Consider the following 17,437-nt stretch of genomic DNA (forward strand, 5'->3'; position numbering starts at 1 on the left):
TGCATAGGGAGCCACATCCCGTTTCTAGGCATAAAATATACAACCCACGCTGCATTTACGTTAGGCAGTATCTTCACATTCATGCCAGCTGAGTGTTCGTTTATTTACGCAGCGCGTTACCTGCCTGGGAAACACTACCTAGGAGGGGTTGCCAAGGTGCTTCTGGCACAGAGTATTCCTCCAAAGCAACCAATACTTTACTGGTAGATATTAGATCCCTCATTAAGTCTGGCATTGTGTTTTGCCAAAACACTTTCTCCCAGCAGCAAGAAACCGATAAGAAACCGTGGAGAAACTACGATAGCACCACTGCGTGCAATACAGTTATCAGTCTCGCAAAAGCACAACTGTTTTGCATGTACTTATGGGTACTGACACCAAAAACAAAGCATAAAGGGAGACACAAGGACAAAACAGGATAAACAATAGTCATCTCGTCTTCCGACCAAGGGGTCTACCAAACTGCTTGCTCTTCAGTGGTGGCTGTACAATAGGTAACCAGCAGCCCAATAGCAAGCCAAAAATAGACTGGCAGCAGACTGTTTTCATTTTTTTTTCACTGCTGCCTAGGCAGTCATATTCCCACTGAGCAATGTTGACAAGTAGAAGGATGATTAATGGTTTAAGGAGCCTAATGTAGTGGAGGGTTCCGCATAATCTCAACTACCCGAGGCTTTTTAACATTTACTGACATCCCACAGCACATGGGCGACTTGTGCGTTTTGCCTCGATACACCTGAACCGTGCTCTGAGGTAGAGTGAGATAAAAGAAGTGCTGGCGTGTTTCTGAAGCAAAAGCTTCACTACAGGACCTGGGACTTCAATCGTGGACCGTGCAGATTTGACCTTCAGCTGAGTTAGAGGTCAAACCACGAACAAGAGACAAAGGAATTTAACCAATATCCATGACTCGAAGTCGCACCCGCGGCTGTGCGAACAGATATCCTTTAAAGGTGCACTGAAGAGGATTCTGAACTCGTCTTTTTGCCGCGGGAACTCGATCTACACGTTCCTAGCATTCTTAGAAACTGCAACTTATTGCCCTGTATGGCCGATTTCCATAATTAAATCGAATTAACGTCCGGCTCCCGCCTTTTTTTTTTTTAATTCTGCCTCGTACGATGGGCGGAGTCGACCAACACGTGAAGCTCCTTTCAGCCAGCTCCATGGAGGCTTTGCTTTCGCTTTATTTTGTTTTTTAGGTTTACATGAATAAATAGTTTCATTCGCAGATAATATAGCCGCAAAATAAGCCCGCAGAAATAAAAATAAGCGCGGACTATTTGCTACTACGGACTACTACGTATTACTCCGCCGATGGCAGAGCGGCAAGCTGCCACAGGACTGGGTGAAAGGCACTCCACGCGTTGGTCGACTCCGCCCACCGTACGAGGCAGAATTAAAAAAAAAAGGGCGGGAGCCGGACGTTAATTCGATTTAATTAGGGAAATTGGCCACACAGGGCAATAAGTTGCAGTTTCTAAGAATGCTCGGAACGTGTAGATTGAGTTCCCGCGGCAAAAAGACAAGTTCAGATTCCTCTTCAGTGCACCTTTAAGGGCCGCTCAGCGAGAGACCTAGGCTATCGCCGCAGCCAACAGGGCTCGTGTTAAACTGCACCACACCGTCGCGCTGTGCATTGAAGCGCGTCGTCTTCATCAACTTCCGTCTGCTCCGTCCTGCGGCACTCCCTGATCACCGCCATCTTCTACGTAGCACAAATCCGTGCTTTCGCTCCGATTCGATAGTTGCAAACATTCTCTGACGTCTTTTTTGGCACACAGAGGGAGGCACTCACCGGATGTCAAACTTGGGTGTCACCACGGGCACCTTGCCAGTCATGTGGCGAGTCATGGTCGGTGTGTGCATGCTTGCCTTGCGCATGATCTTCCGCGGCTTTGAACTGGCTGGCTCCTCCGCGGCTTTCTTCTTGCCCCTCGCCACTGAGCCACGCTGGCTTGGCGCCTGCAGAACAGGCCATGCATGCCAAATGGTGAATCGTTATACCAGCTGAGCTGGATCACTGATAAACAGCACACATACAACGGACAAAGAACACCAATTAAGGGGGCCCAGAAACACAATCTTAGTTAATTGTTTTGCCTGTTGATTGCATAAAGTGAGTTAAAATGGTGCTATTAGCGTCGGTAATACCGCATATATTCCGTTCTTTAATATTTTAATGTCCTCCCAAAAACAACTTCATGGCTCTGATGGTGTCGCCACACAGTGGCGGGTTTTTAGCAGCGGATATGACATCACCTGGCGCGAGCTTGATGACCGGACAAACAGTAAATATACTGCAAGTTGTGTGAATAAATAGAGACACATTTTGTCACCTGTCTGCGTTTTATATTAGATCAACAAAAACAACTTGTTTGTCTTAGATAAAAGCCCTGCAAAGCAAGTAAAATAAAAATACACCACCAGGGGCACTCTGGCATGGAAACAACGCTGCCAGTCTCAGCAAGAACGAGCTACAGAGAGCAGGCAACCATGGGGTACAAACTTCCGCGACGTGCTCTGGCTGGCTGTTTTGATTGGTTGCGCCAGGTGCAGTCATTGGGAGAGAGAAATAGGAGAGGGAAGCCCCGCCAAAATCGAGTTGAGGGCAGCGTTTTGTTTGCTTGTATTTTGAAATTTCTTCACTGAATAACTCCCGTTCCTGTGCATCGATTCCTGTAATTCTTTTTAAGTCAGCACCTGTGTGACATAAAGAACCCACCTGAAGTATAGCCGGTATTCCCCCAGGCAGTGCTTCGCAGCCCCTTTAAGGGGGGACACCAGTCTTTGAGACCAAAAAATCGATTTTCAAAAAATGGCATTTGTGGAATCTACAGCTATTATTTTCAAACTGTACCAGTTTTTTCCTGCAAGAAATCAACATTTTGACCATAATATGAAATTCAGATTGTGAGGGCTGAATTTATACAGCAGCAGACAATTTAATGGCATGAAAATTTTGGAACTCTGGCTGTCTTAGCGTGCCGACATCTCAACATCTAGGACAGATAGAGAGGTCATAGTGCTTGCAAAGGGAAGCTGAAGGCCCAATGTGTGCAATAATCGAAGCAGATTTGTTCAATCACACTTAATTTATAATTTTGCAAAGTTTATCGATGCATTACATTCACACCTTGAACACTGATATTCCAAGCACTGTAATATTACTTATGAGGGTAAAATGGAAAAATGGCTTTGATTATTGCACTCTACTCATCACACTATGTAGCCATGGATTAAAAATGGTTTTTTATTGAGCAGTTTTTTTTGCACCGAGGTACTAACGAATGACTAACTAAAATTATCTTGGGAACCGACTAATTTATGAGAAAGGTAATTTCATTGTTGAAATCAGTATAAAAAACTGAGCAATGTGGTACAGTTTCATTAGTATTGGACTAAAAATAAGGAAAATAGCTCTAAGACCAGTGTCCACCCTTAAAGGGCAACTGAAGCGGTTTTAGAATTCGATGATTTTATGGTTGCCGAATGTGCAAAATGTGCAGGTAAAGCCTACGAAATCGTTTTGCTCTAGCACTTGAAATGGGGGCGTAATCGCCGAATAAAGTCGTCGTCGGTGTTCACGCTTCTCTGAAGTGCACAGCGACGGCAGAGGCCCCGATAATGACGTCACGTATGACGGCACTACGTTTCCAGCGAAGAAACGGTTATTCCACAGAAGGAAACCGACGCCATCGAAGGTGAAGCTCACGATGCATTGTTTGGCGCCATCTGACGACACACAGCAGCATGCAGGCGTAAGCAGCTGACATCTGAAATTTCGGCAACAATGACGTCACTGCCGAGTTTCCTCGCATTCCTCCGACGTAGTGAGGAGAAGCCTAAACATCGTCGTGGTTTTAATCGATGATTATGACGCCGATTAAAATGCCAGTGCAAAATTACTTTTCATGCTTTATCTAGAAGCTTGATAGATTCGAATTCTTGAATAAACTAATTCTCAAAAAAGTGTTTCAGCTTCCCTTTAAATGACACAGGGCTGTACTCACAACTAGGATTTAATAGAAAAGAAACTGGATGAGTACAATTAGTCACACATGTCACAAGGGGGAAAAACAACAAAAAAACTAGGAGATACAGGATATACAGGGTCTGATACGTGTAGCTGTCAAGAAAAGTGCAGTCCTTCACGTGTACCGACAAAGATGGCTTGCCAACACACACGGTCAAATTTCTCAATGAAACGTGCTCATCAGTGTTCACGGATCTGCTGAGATAGGTGCAAGAACAGGAGGATAGTGCCAGGTATCATTGTAGTGGCCGTTCGTGAACAAAAAGGAAAGGAAAGGGGTGTTATCACTTTTGTTCGTCTAATCTCGATTGATAACAGCCATGAAGAGCTGCATCTAGGTTTTTCCAGATTACTGTGGTTAATTTTGACCTATTATCTCGAAGCTTCCTTGCCAGCTTTAAATTTGAACGAGTACGTGCTTGCGCCAAGAAGACGGGACAGAACAAAGGAACACACACGACATATACAGAGCGCAACTTCCAACTAGTTTATTTTCTTAGAAGGCAAAAGCGTTTATACCGGCGCTGGGCAATCACAAGATTAACAGGCAAATATATACGCACTTCATGTCAGCATCCCTCTGCCAAGTGTGCCACCATATAGCAAAACATGTAAAATTGATAACCTTCAATACAATATAGCTTAGTTGTTTCTTACCTTTTGACACTGCTATTGCTACGATAAGCAGATTTTATGCATGGACCACTTTATTGTTTTTATTTACTTTGACACTGCTTTTGATAAGAGATTTTTTTTTTGCTATGTTCATCGTTCACCTCATGCATCATCTTTCCTTTTGTCTGTGTTATGGTCTTTTTTTATTATTATATTGAGGGTTATCAATTTTACACGTTTTGCTATATACAGTAGACTCCCGTTAAGACGAACTCTCTTAAGATGAACCCTTGGTTAAGATGAACAGTGGTGGTCATTTGTTTGGTTTCCCATAGAGTCAATGCAAAAAAAATCTGCTTAAGATGTACACTGCACACGTGCTAATTGGTTAAGATGAACTTTCACGACCAGCCGTGCCCAAGCCATGCAGCTTCACTCGACCATTCGAGCAGTATTTCAGCAGAAGGAAAGAAAAAAAAGCTAAAGAATTGAAAGCTTTTTTGCACCGCCGACGATCCATGCGACGCGGGGAGGCACAGAGACCTAACCACGTCTCCGTTGAAAGGGCGATTCTGTGAAAGCAGAACTGTCGCTGCTCCTCCCCTGTGAGGGAACTGAAGGATGTCTTGGAAGGTTACCTAAGTGATATGCCTACGCTTGTAGCAAGCAGACGATTTTCTCGACAGACAAAAAAAAAAATAACAGACTGGGCAACACTCAACAGTGCCTGTTGCACTGCACTAGTAGTGCAATAAATGCTTATGTTGCAATTATTTTTTTCCTAAAAGAATATTTCATGGCTTTGTTCACATATACGAAGTATTTGGACACACACTGCATGTAACTGCCTTCTAAGAAAATAAACCAGTTGGAAGTTGCACTCTGTACATGTCGTGTGTGTTCCTTTGTTCTGTCCCGTCTTCTTTGCGCAAGCACGTACCCGTTCTAAGATGAACCAACTTGCCCAAACAAGAGTTTTACTTGACTTTAAACTGAGCGATGCCGCGAGCGGCGGGCATTCGTAGTTCGACGACTGACGAGCACGTTTGTTGCTTACGCCGCCGCCGAGTGATTCAGTTCTTTTGCGGGCGCAAGTCAGCCCAAATAAAGAGCTTCGTTTGCAAGTCTTTGTTGTTGTCTTCCTGACCGCTGGACTGCCGTCACTACAACGTGACAATAGTGAAACAAATTCGGAAGGAAACTTTTCTTAACTAAGATTTCACTTGCTGCTGGCAGGTCCTCATGCTAAGGCTGCCACGGCAAATGACCATCTCATGCTGTCGCACACAACCAAAGGACTGCACCAAAGAACAGTTTTGCAGCGACTCGAAAACTATAATGCACACACAGGCGACATGGTGCTGGCTCTTTTACCAAAATTCACCGATGCCATTACACCTATGCAAAATCTGAAGGTACCAAATATCCAAAAAGCTATAGAAGGCCTTCATCTGCTTGCCAAGCTATGCATATACACGAACTGTATTGCTCTGCTACACATCCCTGAACCCCAGAGAGAAAGCATCCCTTTGCAGAGTGGTTCGCTCTCAAGCAGTCTCAGTCAGTTCGTCCACATCTCACCAACTTAGGCCCAATTTCAGTCAGAAGTGATTTGTCAACGAAACGTGATGGTGGTTTTTGAAATGCATGTTCCAGTCATTGGCGTGCAAATAATAGAAATAAGACATGAAATTACCTATGCAAAATGAAATCTCCCAATGCAAGGAACTGTGGGCATTGGTCAGAGAATCGGCTTCCTTTAACATCGCCTACAGACGAAGTCCCACAGGTATTTCTCTTTGCAAAGCTAAGTTCAAGGGCGAAAATCTCTCCGCAGAACAGAACAGTACCACTACACCAAGTATCTGGACGGAGCAACAATTACATCCTCTTTGCAGCCAAGTATGTGGATACAATGATACTCATTTGCTTGAAACTGCTGAGGTTACGTTGAAAAGTGACTAAAACCAACCAAAAAATAACTTTGCTTACCTTACTTACAAGTGAGAAAAGAAACGGCACTAACCTCAAAGCAAAGAAGTGGCAGCAAAGTTTAGCCCCAATAACTATCAAAATACTTCTCACAACGGCACTCCCTTTATAGTTTTTTTTTTTCTTTTAAGGCAAGCTCCACACGAGTTCGCTATACTGGACACCAAGCAATCAAACACCAGAGAACAGGACAACCCCGTCACAACAAACACGGACTAAACGGAAATTCTGCCAGTGCACAGTATTTATGATTCCCTGCCAACAAGCCATATACAGTCGCCGACTGATTTTTCGGACTCCAAAAATTCGGACATGCTCGATTATTCAGACTGCTTCGTGGCACCGCCACTCTCCCCATAGACCGTAATGTATAACAACTGCCGAAAGTTCGGACATCTTGCAGCCTCTCGTTTAATTTTTCGGACACTCCTTGAGCCAACTCGACCGGCAGCACTTGCCGCACCGACGCTCACCGACGCGCGGTTCACTTCGCTCAACGCCATTTTTGATTTGAACTGAGCCTCCTTGCTGCCCCGCGAGGTGGCGCTACTGCAAATTCCCGCTCATCATCATTGTTTCCGCGTGGTTCGGTAGCGCGCCGCATGGTGGCACGCCACACCAGTTCCGGCCGCAGCTTAGCCATCTTAAGGCAATCCAGGAGCCGCTTTGTTTGTTTATCTGGCACTAGCCCGCGAGAGCGCCGTGGTAGCACGCAGCGCTGGAGATGCGATATTAGCCTAGGGCGGCTTACAGCCGGCGTTTTGTCATCGAAAGGGGTCTGTTGAACCCCGAGTAGCAGTATCAAGATGTTTCGTTGAAGCGCGCGTGAGCATTGACTTATGCAACGCCAGGCCGGCGGCAGCAAGCCCGCGTGAGCGCCGTGGTAGCACGCAGCACTGGAGATGCGATATTAGCCTAGGGCGGCTTACAGCCGGCGTTTTGTCATCGAAAGGGGTCTGTTGAACCCCGAGTAGCAGTATCAAGATGTTTCGTTGAAGCGCGCGTGAGCATTGACTTATGCAACGCCAGGCCGGCGGCAGCAAGCCCGCGAGAGCGCCGTGGTAGCACGCAGCACTGGAGATGCGATATTAGCCTAGGGCGGCTTACAGCCGGCGTTTTGTCATCGAAAGGGGTCTGTTGAACCCCGAGTAGCAGTATCAAGATGTTTCGTTGAAGCGCGCGTGAGCATTGACTTATGCAACGCCAGGCCGGCGGCAGCAAGCCCGCGTGAGCGCCGTGGTAGCACGCAGCGGTGCAGATGCGATGAGGCCCGACGGCTCTCGAAACGATGTGGGGGAGGAGGCAAGTAGAGGAGGTGGTGAAAGAAGGAACGGAGAAGAGGAGGAGGAGGAGAGGCGGCGTTGGGCGAGGAGACATGTGCAACGCCAGCCCGGGATCAGCCAGTGCATGTAAATAAACGATTTCTTTCTCTTTTTTTTCTGAATTTGTTTTTTCGGACACCTGTTTATTCGGACATTTCCACGGTCCCCGTGAGGTCCGAATAAACGGTCGGCGACTGTAATATAAAGCAATACAACTATCCCCCCCTCCTAGGAGCGCCGAAGCAGCGAGAAAAAAAAAGCGGGTTGGAAAAGACTACCTAGGCGCCAATCAGTGCACGAAATGGCACGCAGCTGAGCTCGGCTGACTGAGCCGTCCAATCATTGTCACACCTGTCATCGCATGCATGTCGGAGGTGCACGAGCAGCTCCGCAGCACTCAGTTCAGGTTTAAGTAGGACTATATGGCCAATCACTTGCCATGCCAGTCATACCTGAACCCTTCGGGAGCCCATTCGAATTAATCGATGTGAGACCGGCAGTGTCCAAATTAGCAAGCGCTAGACGCCGTAGATTTACGTGGGCATTGGCTGAGACTTCACCAGCAGTTTGAATCGTGGATTTTCGAATTAACAAGGTTGAAATTAACGAGCTTTTACCGTAGTCAGACTTCACGACATCTAGCTTTTGCTTCAAAGAAGTTTTTCATAGGTGCCATGAATTTTGTTGTAGCGACATTCAACTACACAAACTAAACCACATCCGCTGGTAACTAATATGTATATTACAAAGCCACTAGCCATGGACGTATTTCATGAAATGTTCACAAACAGGTACACACTCGTAACATCAGTTTATTTTTAGGAATTTATCAAAAATTTAAGTAAATGCCGCTGCCAGCAAACGCCATTGCAAGTCAACAGCAGCAAAGCCACTGCACTCACCCGTTTTGCCTTCGCACTGGCAGCCAGTTTCTTCAGCCTGTGAAAAAAAAAGAAAAAATTAGGATGTGCATGAGTAAGGCTACCCACACGAGTGCTACAGAGCTATTATGCAGAGCAGCAACCCCACATCCCAGCAACGAGCAACTTAAAACTTCTAACAAACAAGTTTGTTCATTTATTTACTTATTTATATATTTAGCGTCACCGCACTAAACGCTCGCGCTGAAATTGATGAGTAATCACATCGTCGCAAACTATCACACTTGACCCTTTTCCATAAACTTTACTATGATGTTCTGCTCCATGACGATTTTTTTTCGATCACCTGAATCCTTTTTTCCGCGTCGCGACCACCCGCTGAAAGATTAACGCATATCATGCCACACTTCACTTGCGACTCTTTCATACCTCGTACTATAGTCGACTGGAATAATCTACCATGACACATTGCTTCAGAAAGGAACCTTAACAAGTTTTGGGACCTACTAACCCAAATGTCTGTTTAGCTTTATTAATTGATTGTATCACATGCTGCATCCAGCTGTTATGTTAATTTGTTTTGTTCCTGCGGTTATGTTAAGCCTCTAAAGCACTATCTGTTCTTTTTTCGTGTAAATTGCAAGGTATACTACAGGTTTTTGTTTGTTTGTTTTGTTTTCTACTTGTGCTTTTTGTATTTATGTATTGCCCCTTGGGGCTTGCTCATTCTTGTTTTGCATCGTTGTGTGTCAATGCTTCCCCTATTGAGGGCCTTTAGGGGTTTATTGAATAAATAAATAAAATACTGCGGTCTTTGTCCAAGACCTTAGCAGGGTGGGTACATGTACATAATTTTACATACACAAAGGCAAAACAATATCAGTGCATTATTTCAGGTGCTCTTTAAAAGATGTTAACGATTTCTGCGTCACTGCATCGTTAGTGAAGTTATTCAAATCAATTATAGCTCGTGGGAAGTAAGAGTACTTGAAAGAATTAATTCTTGAGTTTAGAGGCAATATAGTTCTGTCACTTCATCGTTTTATAACCTGCCAAAAAAGTAAAGATACCAGAGGTGTTAATATTGTAATGTCCTGCTAGTAACTGAAAAAAGAATTTTAACCTGCATATGCGATCTCATGTGCAGTTTATGTGCATGTATTTAACTTTCCTGTTCTGCGAGACATCCACAGAGCACAGTCAAGGCCCGAGCCAAACCTTTAAGCCAAACCTTTGAGCCTTTAAGCCTGGTCCAGGCCACACAGTGGGGCAGTGTGCGGCCTGGACAAGCAGACCAAACCAAATTGAGCCCACGGCCCAGCAGCAACACCACTGCATATCATCGTTTTCAAACAAGCTGCATCATGGAGCACATCCAAGTTCAAGGCTTCCAAAAGTGCTCCAGCATACTATTATATCTAACTCAGTCTTTGATAAACTTGCACCACACTTGCCCCATAACCAGAGCAGTATCAGCACAATTTATCGAAGATAGAACTGCAGCACGCTACTGTCGTTTATTGAAGATGCTACGAGACACCAATACTTAATCAGGTGTACCGTATTTACTCGCATAATAGGCGCACCCCTAGTTTGGGCGCGAAAAATCAGATTTTTTTATTTCCGCGCATAATAGGCGCACCCCGAACTTGGCACTGTGATCAATACTGTATTTACACGATTGCAAGCCGACGCCTCGCTAGCCCCGCTCCCCAATCTTTATTTTAACAAAGTTTTTGCTGAACTGACTACTAGTCCTCACTAGTGCTGCTGCCGTCGCAGCTGCTGCGGACCCACAGCACGTGCAACGACATCGCGTAGAACAGCCGCACACAGTTTTCAGGGATGCTCACTTTAAACGTCTGTTTGGAAAGCTTCATCTCCAGCCGGAAACGTTCCCAACTTAGACCCACGAAAACCTCGGCGCCCGGAGTCGCGTACGAAAATTTAGGGACGCCGCAGTCGCAACTGCCGCACTTCTCGGCCACGTCGAATTTCCGACCTGCCGCACGCTTGCTGTGTTCGAGAGCAGACTCTTAGCCGTGTAGCTGTTAAGGTGCTTGCCCGTCGAGCTAAAACAGCAACGCTCCGCGGCAAAGTCACAAACCACGATGAACTATCGCGCTACCGCAGATCCCGGCACTGATCCCGGTTCTGATAGCAAAAAAAAAAAAAAAAAAAGAACTGGAGCTGGAGATGCTGATGGTGATAAGGATAGCGAAAGCTCGCGGCGAAGGAAAACGTTGATGATGATGATGAGCTTTGCCTCGGGCGCCCTCTGTGGGCGGCGTCTGGAAGCTCCTGTGCGCGTGTGTGGCCTCCGCGATCAAGCGCCCGTTGCGCGCAGCCGGAGCCGATCGCGGAGGCCTCGGCGCGTGCATTCCGATGGCTATTCCCGCGTGTGTGGTGGAAGGTTTCGGTGCAGCCCTTACACGGATCTTTTTCTTTTAATATTTTCTTCGCGAAAACGGGGTGCGGCCCGTCCGCGAGTGCGTTTACGCGGTGTGTTCAATAGACCCTTTAGAAAATTCAGTCTGGCAACTCGGCAGGCATCATCATCAGCAACTTTCCTCGGCGTCGTGCGCCATATTTTGGGCACCTTTGGCTGGAAGACGCGCAGCTATAGCGCTCTGCACAGCCTTTGCACTAGTTTCCACCTTGTGGCATGTCTGGTTGCGTTTGTGAAAGCGATGGCGGAAAATTTGCAGAGGTCGAGGGACCTGACTGTCATCCCGGGCGGATTTTCAGAAAGGCTTTTGGACTCCTATCGTCCGGCCGCACCTCTCAGCGAAGCTACAAGCCGGTATCACTGCGATCCGTCGACAGTGCGCGTTGCCGTGTTACCCTGCAGGTCGAATCTACTGTCGATAAAGGAGGGCTAACAACACTTGGACCGGACTCGACTACGAGCAGGCGCACTGCAGGGCGAAATGCGTGTGGATCCGGATACGGGCGCTCGATCAGCGATCTAGGCCTAGCGACAACTAGGGCAGTCGGGGACCAGCGCGCAGCTCGTCGCCCGGCGTCGCCGCGGGCGGTGTCGTTGCCGAAAGCTCCACTCTAGCACAGGCATGCTGTCGTTGCTAGAATCTAGCAAGCATCCTTTCTGGTAGCATGGCCGTTTTGTATTTTCTTGTGCGAACGTGAAGTAAGCTGAGCCTGCCGGCCGGCCAGCCTGGATCCCCTGCCGGCGTCATAAAAACGAGCTAATGAGTGTTCTCGACGTAAATAACAAGCCCTGTGATAGGGAAATGAGAAAATACATCATTTTTCTGGGTCATTGGTCAATACCGAGTTGCTGGTAAAAGTGACAACTGTGGTACGAGCGAATTTGTTGCGAGAACCGCCTCGAAGCTGCCGCTGGCCCGACGCTGGGGTCCGGCTCGACTGGCGCCCGCTAGCTCCGCTGCTGAAGGCGCCGTAGAAATTGACCATACTATTATTTTATTGTGAGATGATGCTGTTAACAGCAAAGCGGAGTGAAGAATAGGCCTTCAATTATAGCGCAGGCGACTTCCGAAGCGCCGGTCCCTGCCGCTTCGATGCGAAGCAGGCTATAGGCCTAGCGACGACCACGGCAGACAGGCAGCCGCAGAGCTCTTCGCCCGGAGCACCCGCGAGCGGTGCCGTTGCCCAAAGCTCGCAACATCAGCTGGCATGCTTTGTCGCCGCTCGAGTATAGCTGGCAGTCTTTCTGATAACAAGGCTATGCCCTTTTCTTGCAATATTTGTACACCAAGCCAAGCAGCGCTCAGGCACTGCTGCGCTGCGGCGGAGTGCGACACCGGTTGTCGGCGGAGCTTGGGTAGAGCGGCGCAGCAGTGCTTGCCGCTGCGTGTGTCCCTGCTTGCTGTGGTGTGGCAGTTCGGAAGCGGCGCGACGGACGTGTTGCCGGACATGTGTCTCCTGCCTTAGCCAGAGTGCACAGGCCCTGACCGAACGAAAACACACAGCTGCTGCTGCTGCACTCCGCCTATGTCGCCGTCGTTTGCTGCATGTTCGCAACGGAGAGAACGACGGCGCTCCTCGCCGCGCCGCATCGTCGTGCTCTTTTTCGCGCACACGGAACTCTCTATGAATGGACGTGGATTCTTGAAAATCCAAAACAAGCGCGTTTGAGCTACGTTTTGATTTTGTGACGCTCCGAAACAGTCGCCAGCATCGGAATGCATGTCCTCGAGTGCGCCGAAGGTGGCACCTTTATTTTTGTGCTCACTATACAGCGGAGCGGTTACACGGCAGAAGGAACATTTCGCTGCTCTTTCAATACTTATATCATTTATTTTAATGTGAAAACGAACAGTTCACGGACGAGAAGAAATAAGCATGCAGCTACTCCATGCGCTCAGTGCTCTGGAAACACAGCTTGTTTCCGTGCGCGTCTCTTCGCCGCGCTGGCTGCAGAAAGGCACACAGCAGCCTGCCGGCATCGCGACTATAGCTTGGTGCAGATAGCCAATGTCAAGGAACATGGCTAGGACACAGAAACAAGAAAATTGCGCTTGTTGTGGCTTCGCCGGGCGCGCGTACTTTTCAATCTGGCCCGAGCGCATACCGGCAGGCGTATGCCCAAGTAATGGCGGAGGCACCGCGGTTTGCGCACCACACACCAGATGGCGCTGAATTTTCTAAAGGGTCTATTTTGCGAGTTGAAAAATTTCCAGAAATTTTACCCCGCGTAATAGGCGCACCGCGAACTTTGAGCCGAATTTTCTGGAAAAAAAGTGCGCCTATTGTGCGAGTAAATACGGTATTTAAACAACCTGTCAACAGGATCCTCTCAATAGTCAAAAGAACATTTATGCAATCAATTGAGAAGTACTACTATGCAGAAATTATTTTTTGTATTGTATTTTGTATTTTTAGTATTCTATACAGAGACCGGCTGAACAGGAGTGAGCAGCACGCGAACGCGGTCAGTCCAAGTGCTGCCGTGGCATCATGCCCGCTCAATGTCGCGGAATTTCGCGCAATTGACCGAGCTCACCGTGGCTGCAGGGAGGCCGATGATGTGATCTCCGCGGAAGCCTCAGTGCCATTTGAGGTGGCGCTGAAGGCGGACAGAGCAGTGTTGTCTGGCAAAGGGAGTACGACTGCGCAAGATGCAACGATTTAGCACTGTTTACTATATTACGCATGTGGACAAGCACAACAGGAGAAGCAACAAAGACAGAACAATGCACACACACAAAAGAAAAAGAAACATTGATTTGTGCATGTCCACGCTAGCAGAAGCCTTCCCTGAAGAAGTATTAATTATACTATTCCTAATTATTAACCCTTTCAGATGCCATTTCTCATTTCGATTCAAAAGAAAAATTTTTTTACGCCTAAGTAGTATATATCCAGGCCTAAATTGAAAGCAAATTCATTACTTTAATAACGGAGCATCGAGCGGCCGTGCCTATGGTTAATTTCTTTGCACACAAGTACTGAATGTCGCAAAAACTGCCAGAATAGTTGAAAACTAATGTTAAAATGCCAGGATTTATGAAATGGGCATCCTAGGGATCATGTATATTCATTTTCTTTTTTGGCATGAAAACATGACGTCAGAAATGCAGCAAAAAAAAATCACAATGAGACTGGTGACAAATATATGTCCGATAGAAAATGGCGGAGGATGTGCTACCACGCTCATAGTTTTGAGGGCTATTACCGTATTTTCCGGTGTATAAGACGCGGTTTTTTTTCGAAAATCTTGCTGGTGCGTCCTATACAAGGGTGCGTCTTATATGCGAATTTTTCGTTTTTTCAGAAATTACTCAGGTTCATTTTCAAGCTTTTTTTACCGAAAAAATATCACTAGCAATGATGCGGTTGTAACATGGTTAATACTTCAATACGGAGACCGCCGTGCGCAACTCCTTTTAGGTGAACTTTATCATGAAACGGCGGGGATGACGACTTCCGTTATCACAAACACGCGACCGTTTCGGAGGCCCCAAGCAAAAGTAATGTGAAATGCCATAAGATAACGACAATCCTGTTTCTAGCCATTGTCAAGACAGGCCAGGACTAGCCGGCGTTCTTTATTCAGCCACCCTTTGCAACTTCGTTTGCTTCGTGTACGTAGTGCGAAAAGAATGTTCCAGTCGCGTTGCCTCCAGAAATGGGCGAACTTTTTGATAGCGCATCCGAAGGTGAAGACTTCCAAGGTTTTAAGTAGAAATAAAATGTTCTTATGGACATATGGAAGGGTTTTTTGGTTTTTTCTTTCTTTTTTTTTTTCTATAACGTGGGCGGGAATGGCGTGAGTGATGCCTTTTTTGACCACTTAGCGTTGCTTACGAATTTCTCACAGGCACGGTGAATTTCATGATGGTCGCGCAAGCGTGTTTAATTGATCCTCACTAGCCTAACTGGGTAAATTGGGGTGCGTCTTATATACAGGTGCGTCTTATATACCAACATTTTCAATGACAGCCTGCATATATGGCGGGTGCGTCTTATACAAGGGTGCGTCTTATACACCGGAAAATACGGTATTCGTCGCGTTCACTAGCCGACATAAAAAGTGCCGTTTGCAATATGAACAATGTTCAATTTTCCTAACACGAAGAAATCTGCGAACACACAGAAAAAAAGCTCAGAGCCTGCATTGCAAACTGTCTTGCACAGAGTGCCTTAAAGGTTAAAGAACCTTGGCAGGCTCGTTGCTAATGGAATCTTTGATGAAAGAAAAACAAAAAACAAAACTACAGATGCAACACAAAAACCTCTTAGTTGGGGGGGGGGGGGGGGTTCTTTGTTATGTCTTTTCCTGGCCTATGTTTTCCGCCAAGCAAGTACGTAAGATGCTTTCGAATAAAGTGCGTTCATCCCGCCAATGCCTTTCTAACCTTTAATTCATTCTTTTATTTTTGTGCTTTTCCAATATGAAGCTTCTCCAACACATTACTTTCAACGCCTTAGTACTTTCAGTACTACTGAACATTATGAAACGTACAGCTGCAAGTCATGTGACATTTCAAACTTTGTTGCACATTAAATACAACGTTCCAGAAATGACCCAGATTTTCAGTGCGGCCAGTTTGCTACAACAATTTGCTAAATTGTAAGGTTTAACGTCCCAAAGCGACACATGGGCTATGAAGGATGACGCCGTAGCGAGGGATCCGGATTAATTTTGACTATGAGGGGATTTTTACTGTACGCTGACATCGCACAGCACACAGATGCCATTTGCGTTTTGTCGCCATTCAAACACGGCCAGTGAGGCTGGCACTGAAGCCGGTCACCCGGCTCAGTATTCAAGCACGCTATCCATTGAGCCACCACGACAGGTGCTGAAATAATGTAGCGGCTCATTTAAGGGGGGACACTGGTCTTTGAGACCAAAAAATGACCAAAAAATCGATTTTCAAAAAGTGACATTTGTGGAATCTACAGCTATTATTTTCGAACTGCGCCAATTTTTTCCTTCAAGAAATCAGCATTTTAACCATAATATTAAATTCAGATCATCGTGTGGGCTGAATTTATGCAGGAGCAGACAATTTAATGGCATGAAAATTTTGGACCTCTGGCTGTCCTAGTATGTCGATATCTCAACATCTAGGACAGATAGAGATGTCATATTGTTTGCTAAGGGAAGCTGAAGGCACAGTGTATGCAATAATCAAAGCAGATTTGTTCAATCGCACTTCAAAAATTCATAATCTCGCAATGTTTATCGATGCATAACATTCACACTTTGAATATTGATATTCCAAGTGCTGTAAAATTACTAATGAGGCTAAAAATGGAAAAATGGTTTTGATTATTGCACTTTCTACTCATCATACTATGTAGCCATGGATTAAAAATGATGTTTTATTGAGCAGTTTTTTTTTGTGCCGATGTACTAATGAATGACTAATTAAAATTAATTATCTTGGGAACCCGCTAATCATTCAAATTAAAATTAATTATCTTGGGAACCGGCTAATTTATGAGAAAGGTAATTTCATTGTTGAAATCAGTATAAAAAACTGAGCAAGGTGGTGCAGTTTCAATAGGATTGAACTAAAAATAAGGAAAATAGGTCTAAGGCCAGTGTCCCCCCTTAACGGGGGAAGCCTGGTCCTGAAAAGAAAATTTTTATTAACCTAGTCATAGTTATGAAATTTTTAGGGCACATGCATTTTTATGCACTGATTCTAGATACTATGTCATTTAATTTCATGTAAAACAATTCCTTAAGCACTTATGCAACATTTATGCAAGCATTTTGCGAAGAGTTTTGAAGAAAATTTGCTACGGGAAACTCACTGAAATGTATGCCACTGGGTTCTCTTGACACCAAGGAATGCAATAGGGGTAAAATTATCATCCTGGCTCTCATAGAACTTGAGTAATAGGGTACTGAAGCTGCCACTTCAGAAACAGGAATACACACTTTTCTTCTCATTTCTGAAGTGACAACTTCAAAACCCTACAACTTAAGTTCTATGATAGGCAGCAAGACTATTTTACCCTTATTGCATTCCTTGGTGTCAAGAGAACCCAATGGCATACTACATTTCAGCAAGTTTCCCGCAAGAAATTTTTTTCAAAGCGCTTCACAAAATACATGCATAAAAATTACACAAGTGCACAAGGAACTGCTT

At 45.8% G+C, this 17,437-nt stretch overlaps 1 protein-coding gene across 4 annotated transcripts in view; it reads right to left on the reverse strand.

Annotated features, from left to right (window-relative positions):
• LOC149360701 (uncharacterized) overlaps positions 1 to 17,437 on the reverse strand; it is a 38,375-nt gene that overhangs the window by 5,645 nt on the left and 15,293 nt on the right. For all 4 annotated transcript variants that reach the window (XM_089572481.1, XM_089572483.1, XM_089572482.1 and 1 more), the window contains exons 5-7: positions 13,834 to 13,939; positions 8,868 to 8,904; positions 1,799 to 1,965 (exon numbers count right to left, since the gene is read on the reverse strand). In XM_089572481.1, coding sequence (XP_089428607.1) covers positions 1,799 to 1,965; positions 8,868 to 8,904; positions 13,834 to 13,939 — 310 coding nt within the window. The remainder of the gene's footprint in view (positions 1 to 1,798; positions 1,966 to 8,867; positions 8,905 to 13,833; positions 13,940 to 17,437) is intronic.

Source organism: Amblyomma mixtum, chromosome 2 (genome assembly GCF_055824585.1).
Source record: "Amblyomma mixtum isolate Tamu chromosome 2, ASM5582458v1, whole genome shotgun sequence".
In the NCBI taxonomy this organism is placed as follows: domain Eukaryota; kingdom Metazoa; phylum Arthropoda; class Arachnida; order Ixodida; family Ixodidae; genus Amblyomma; species Amblyomma mixtum.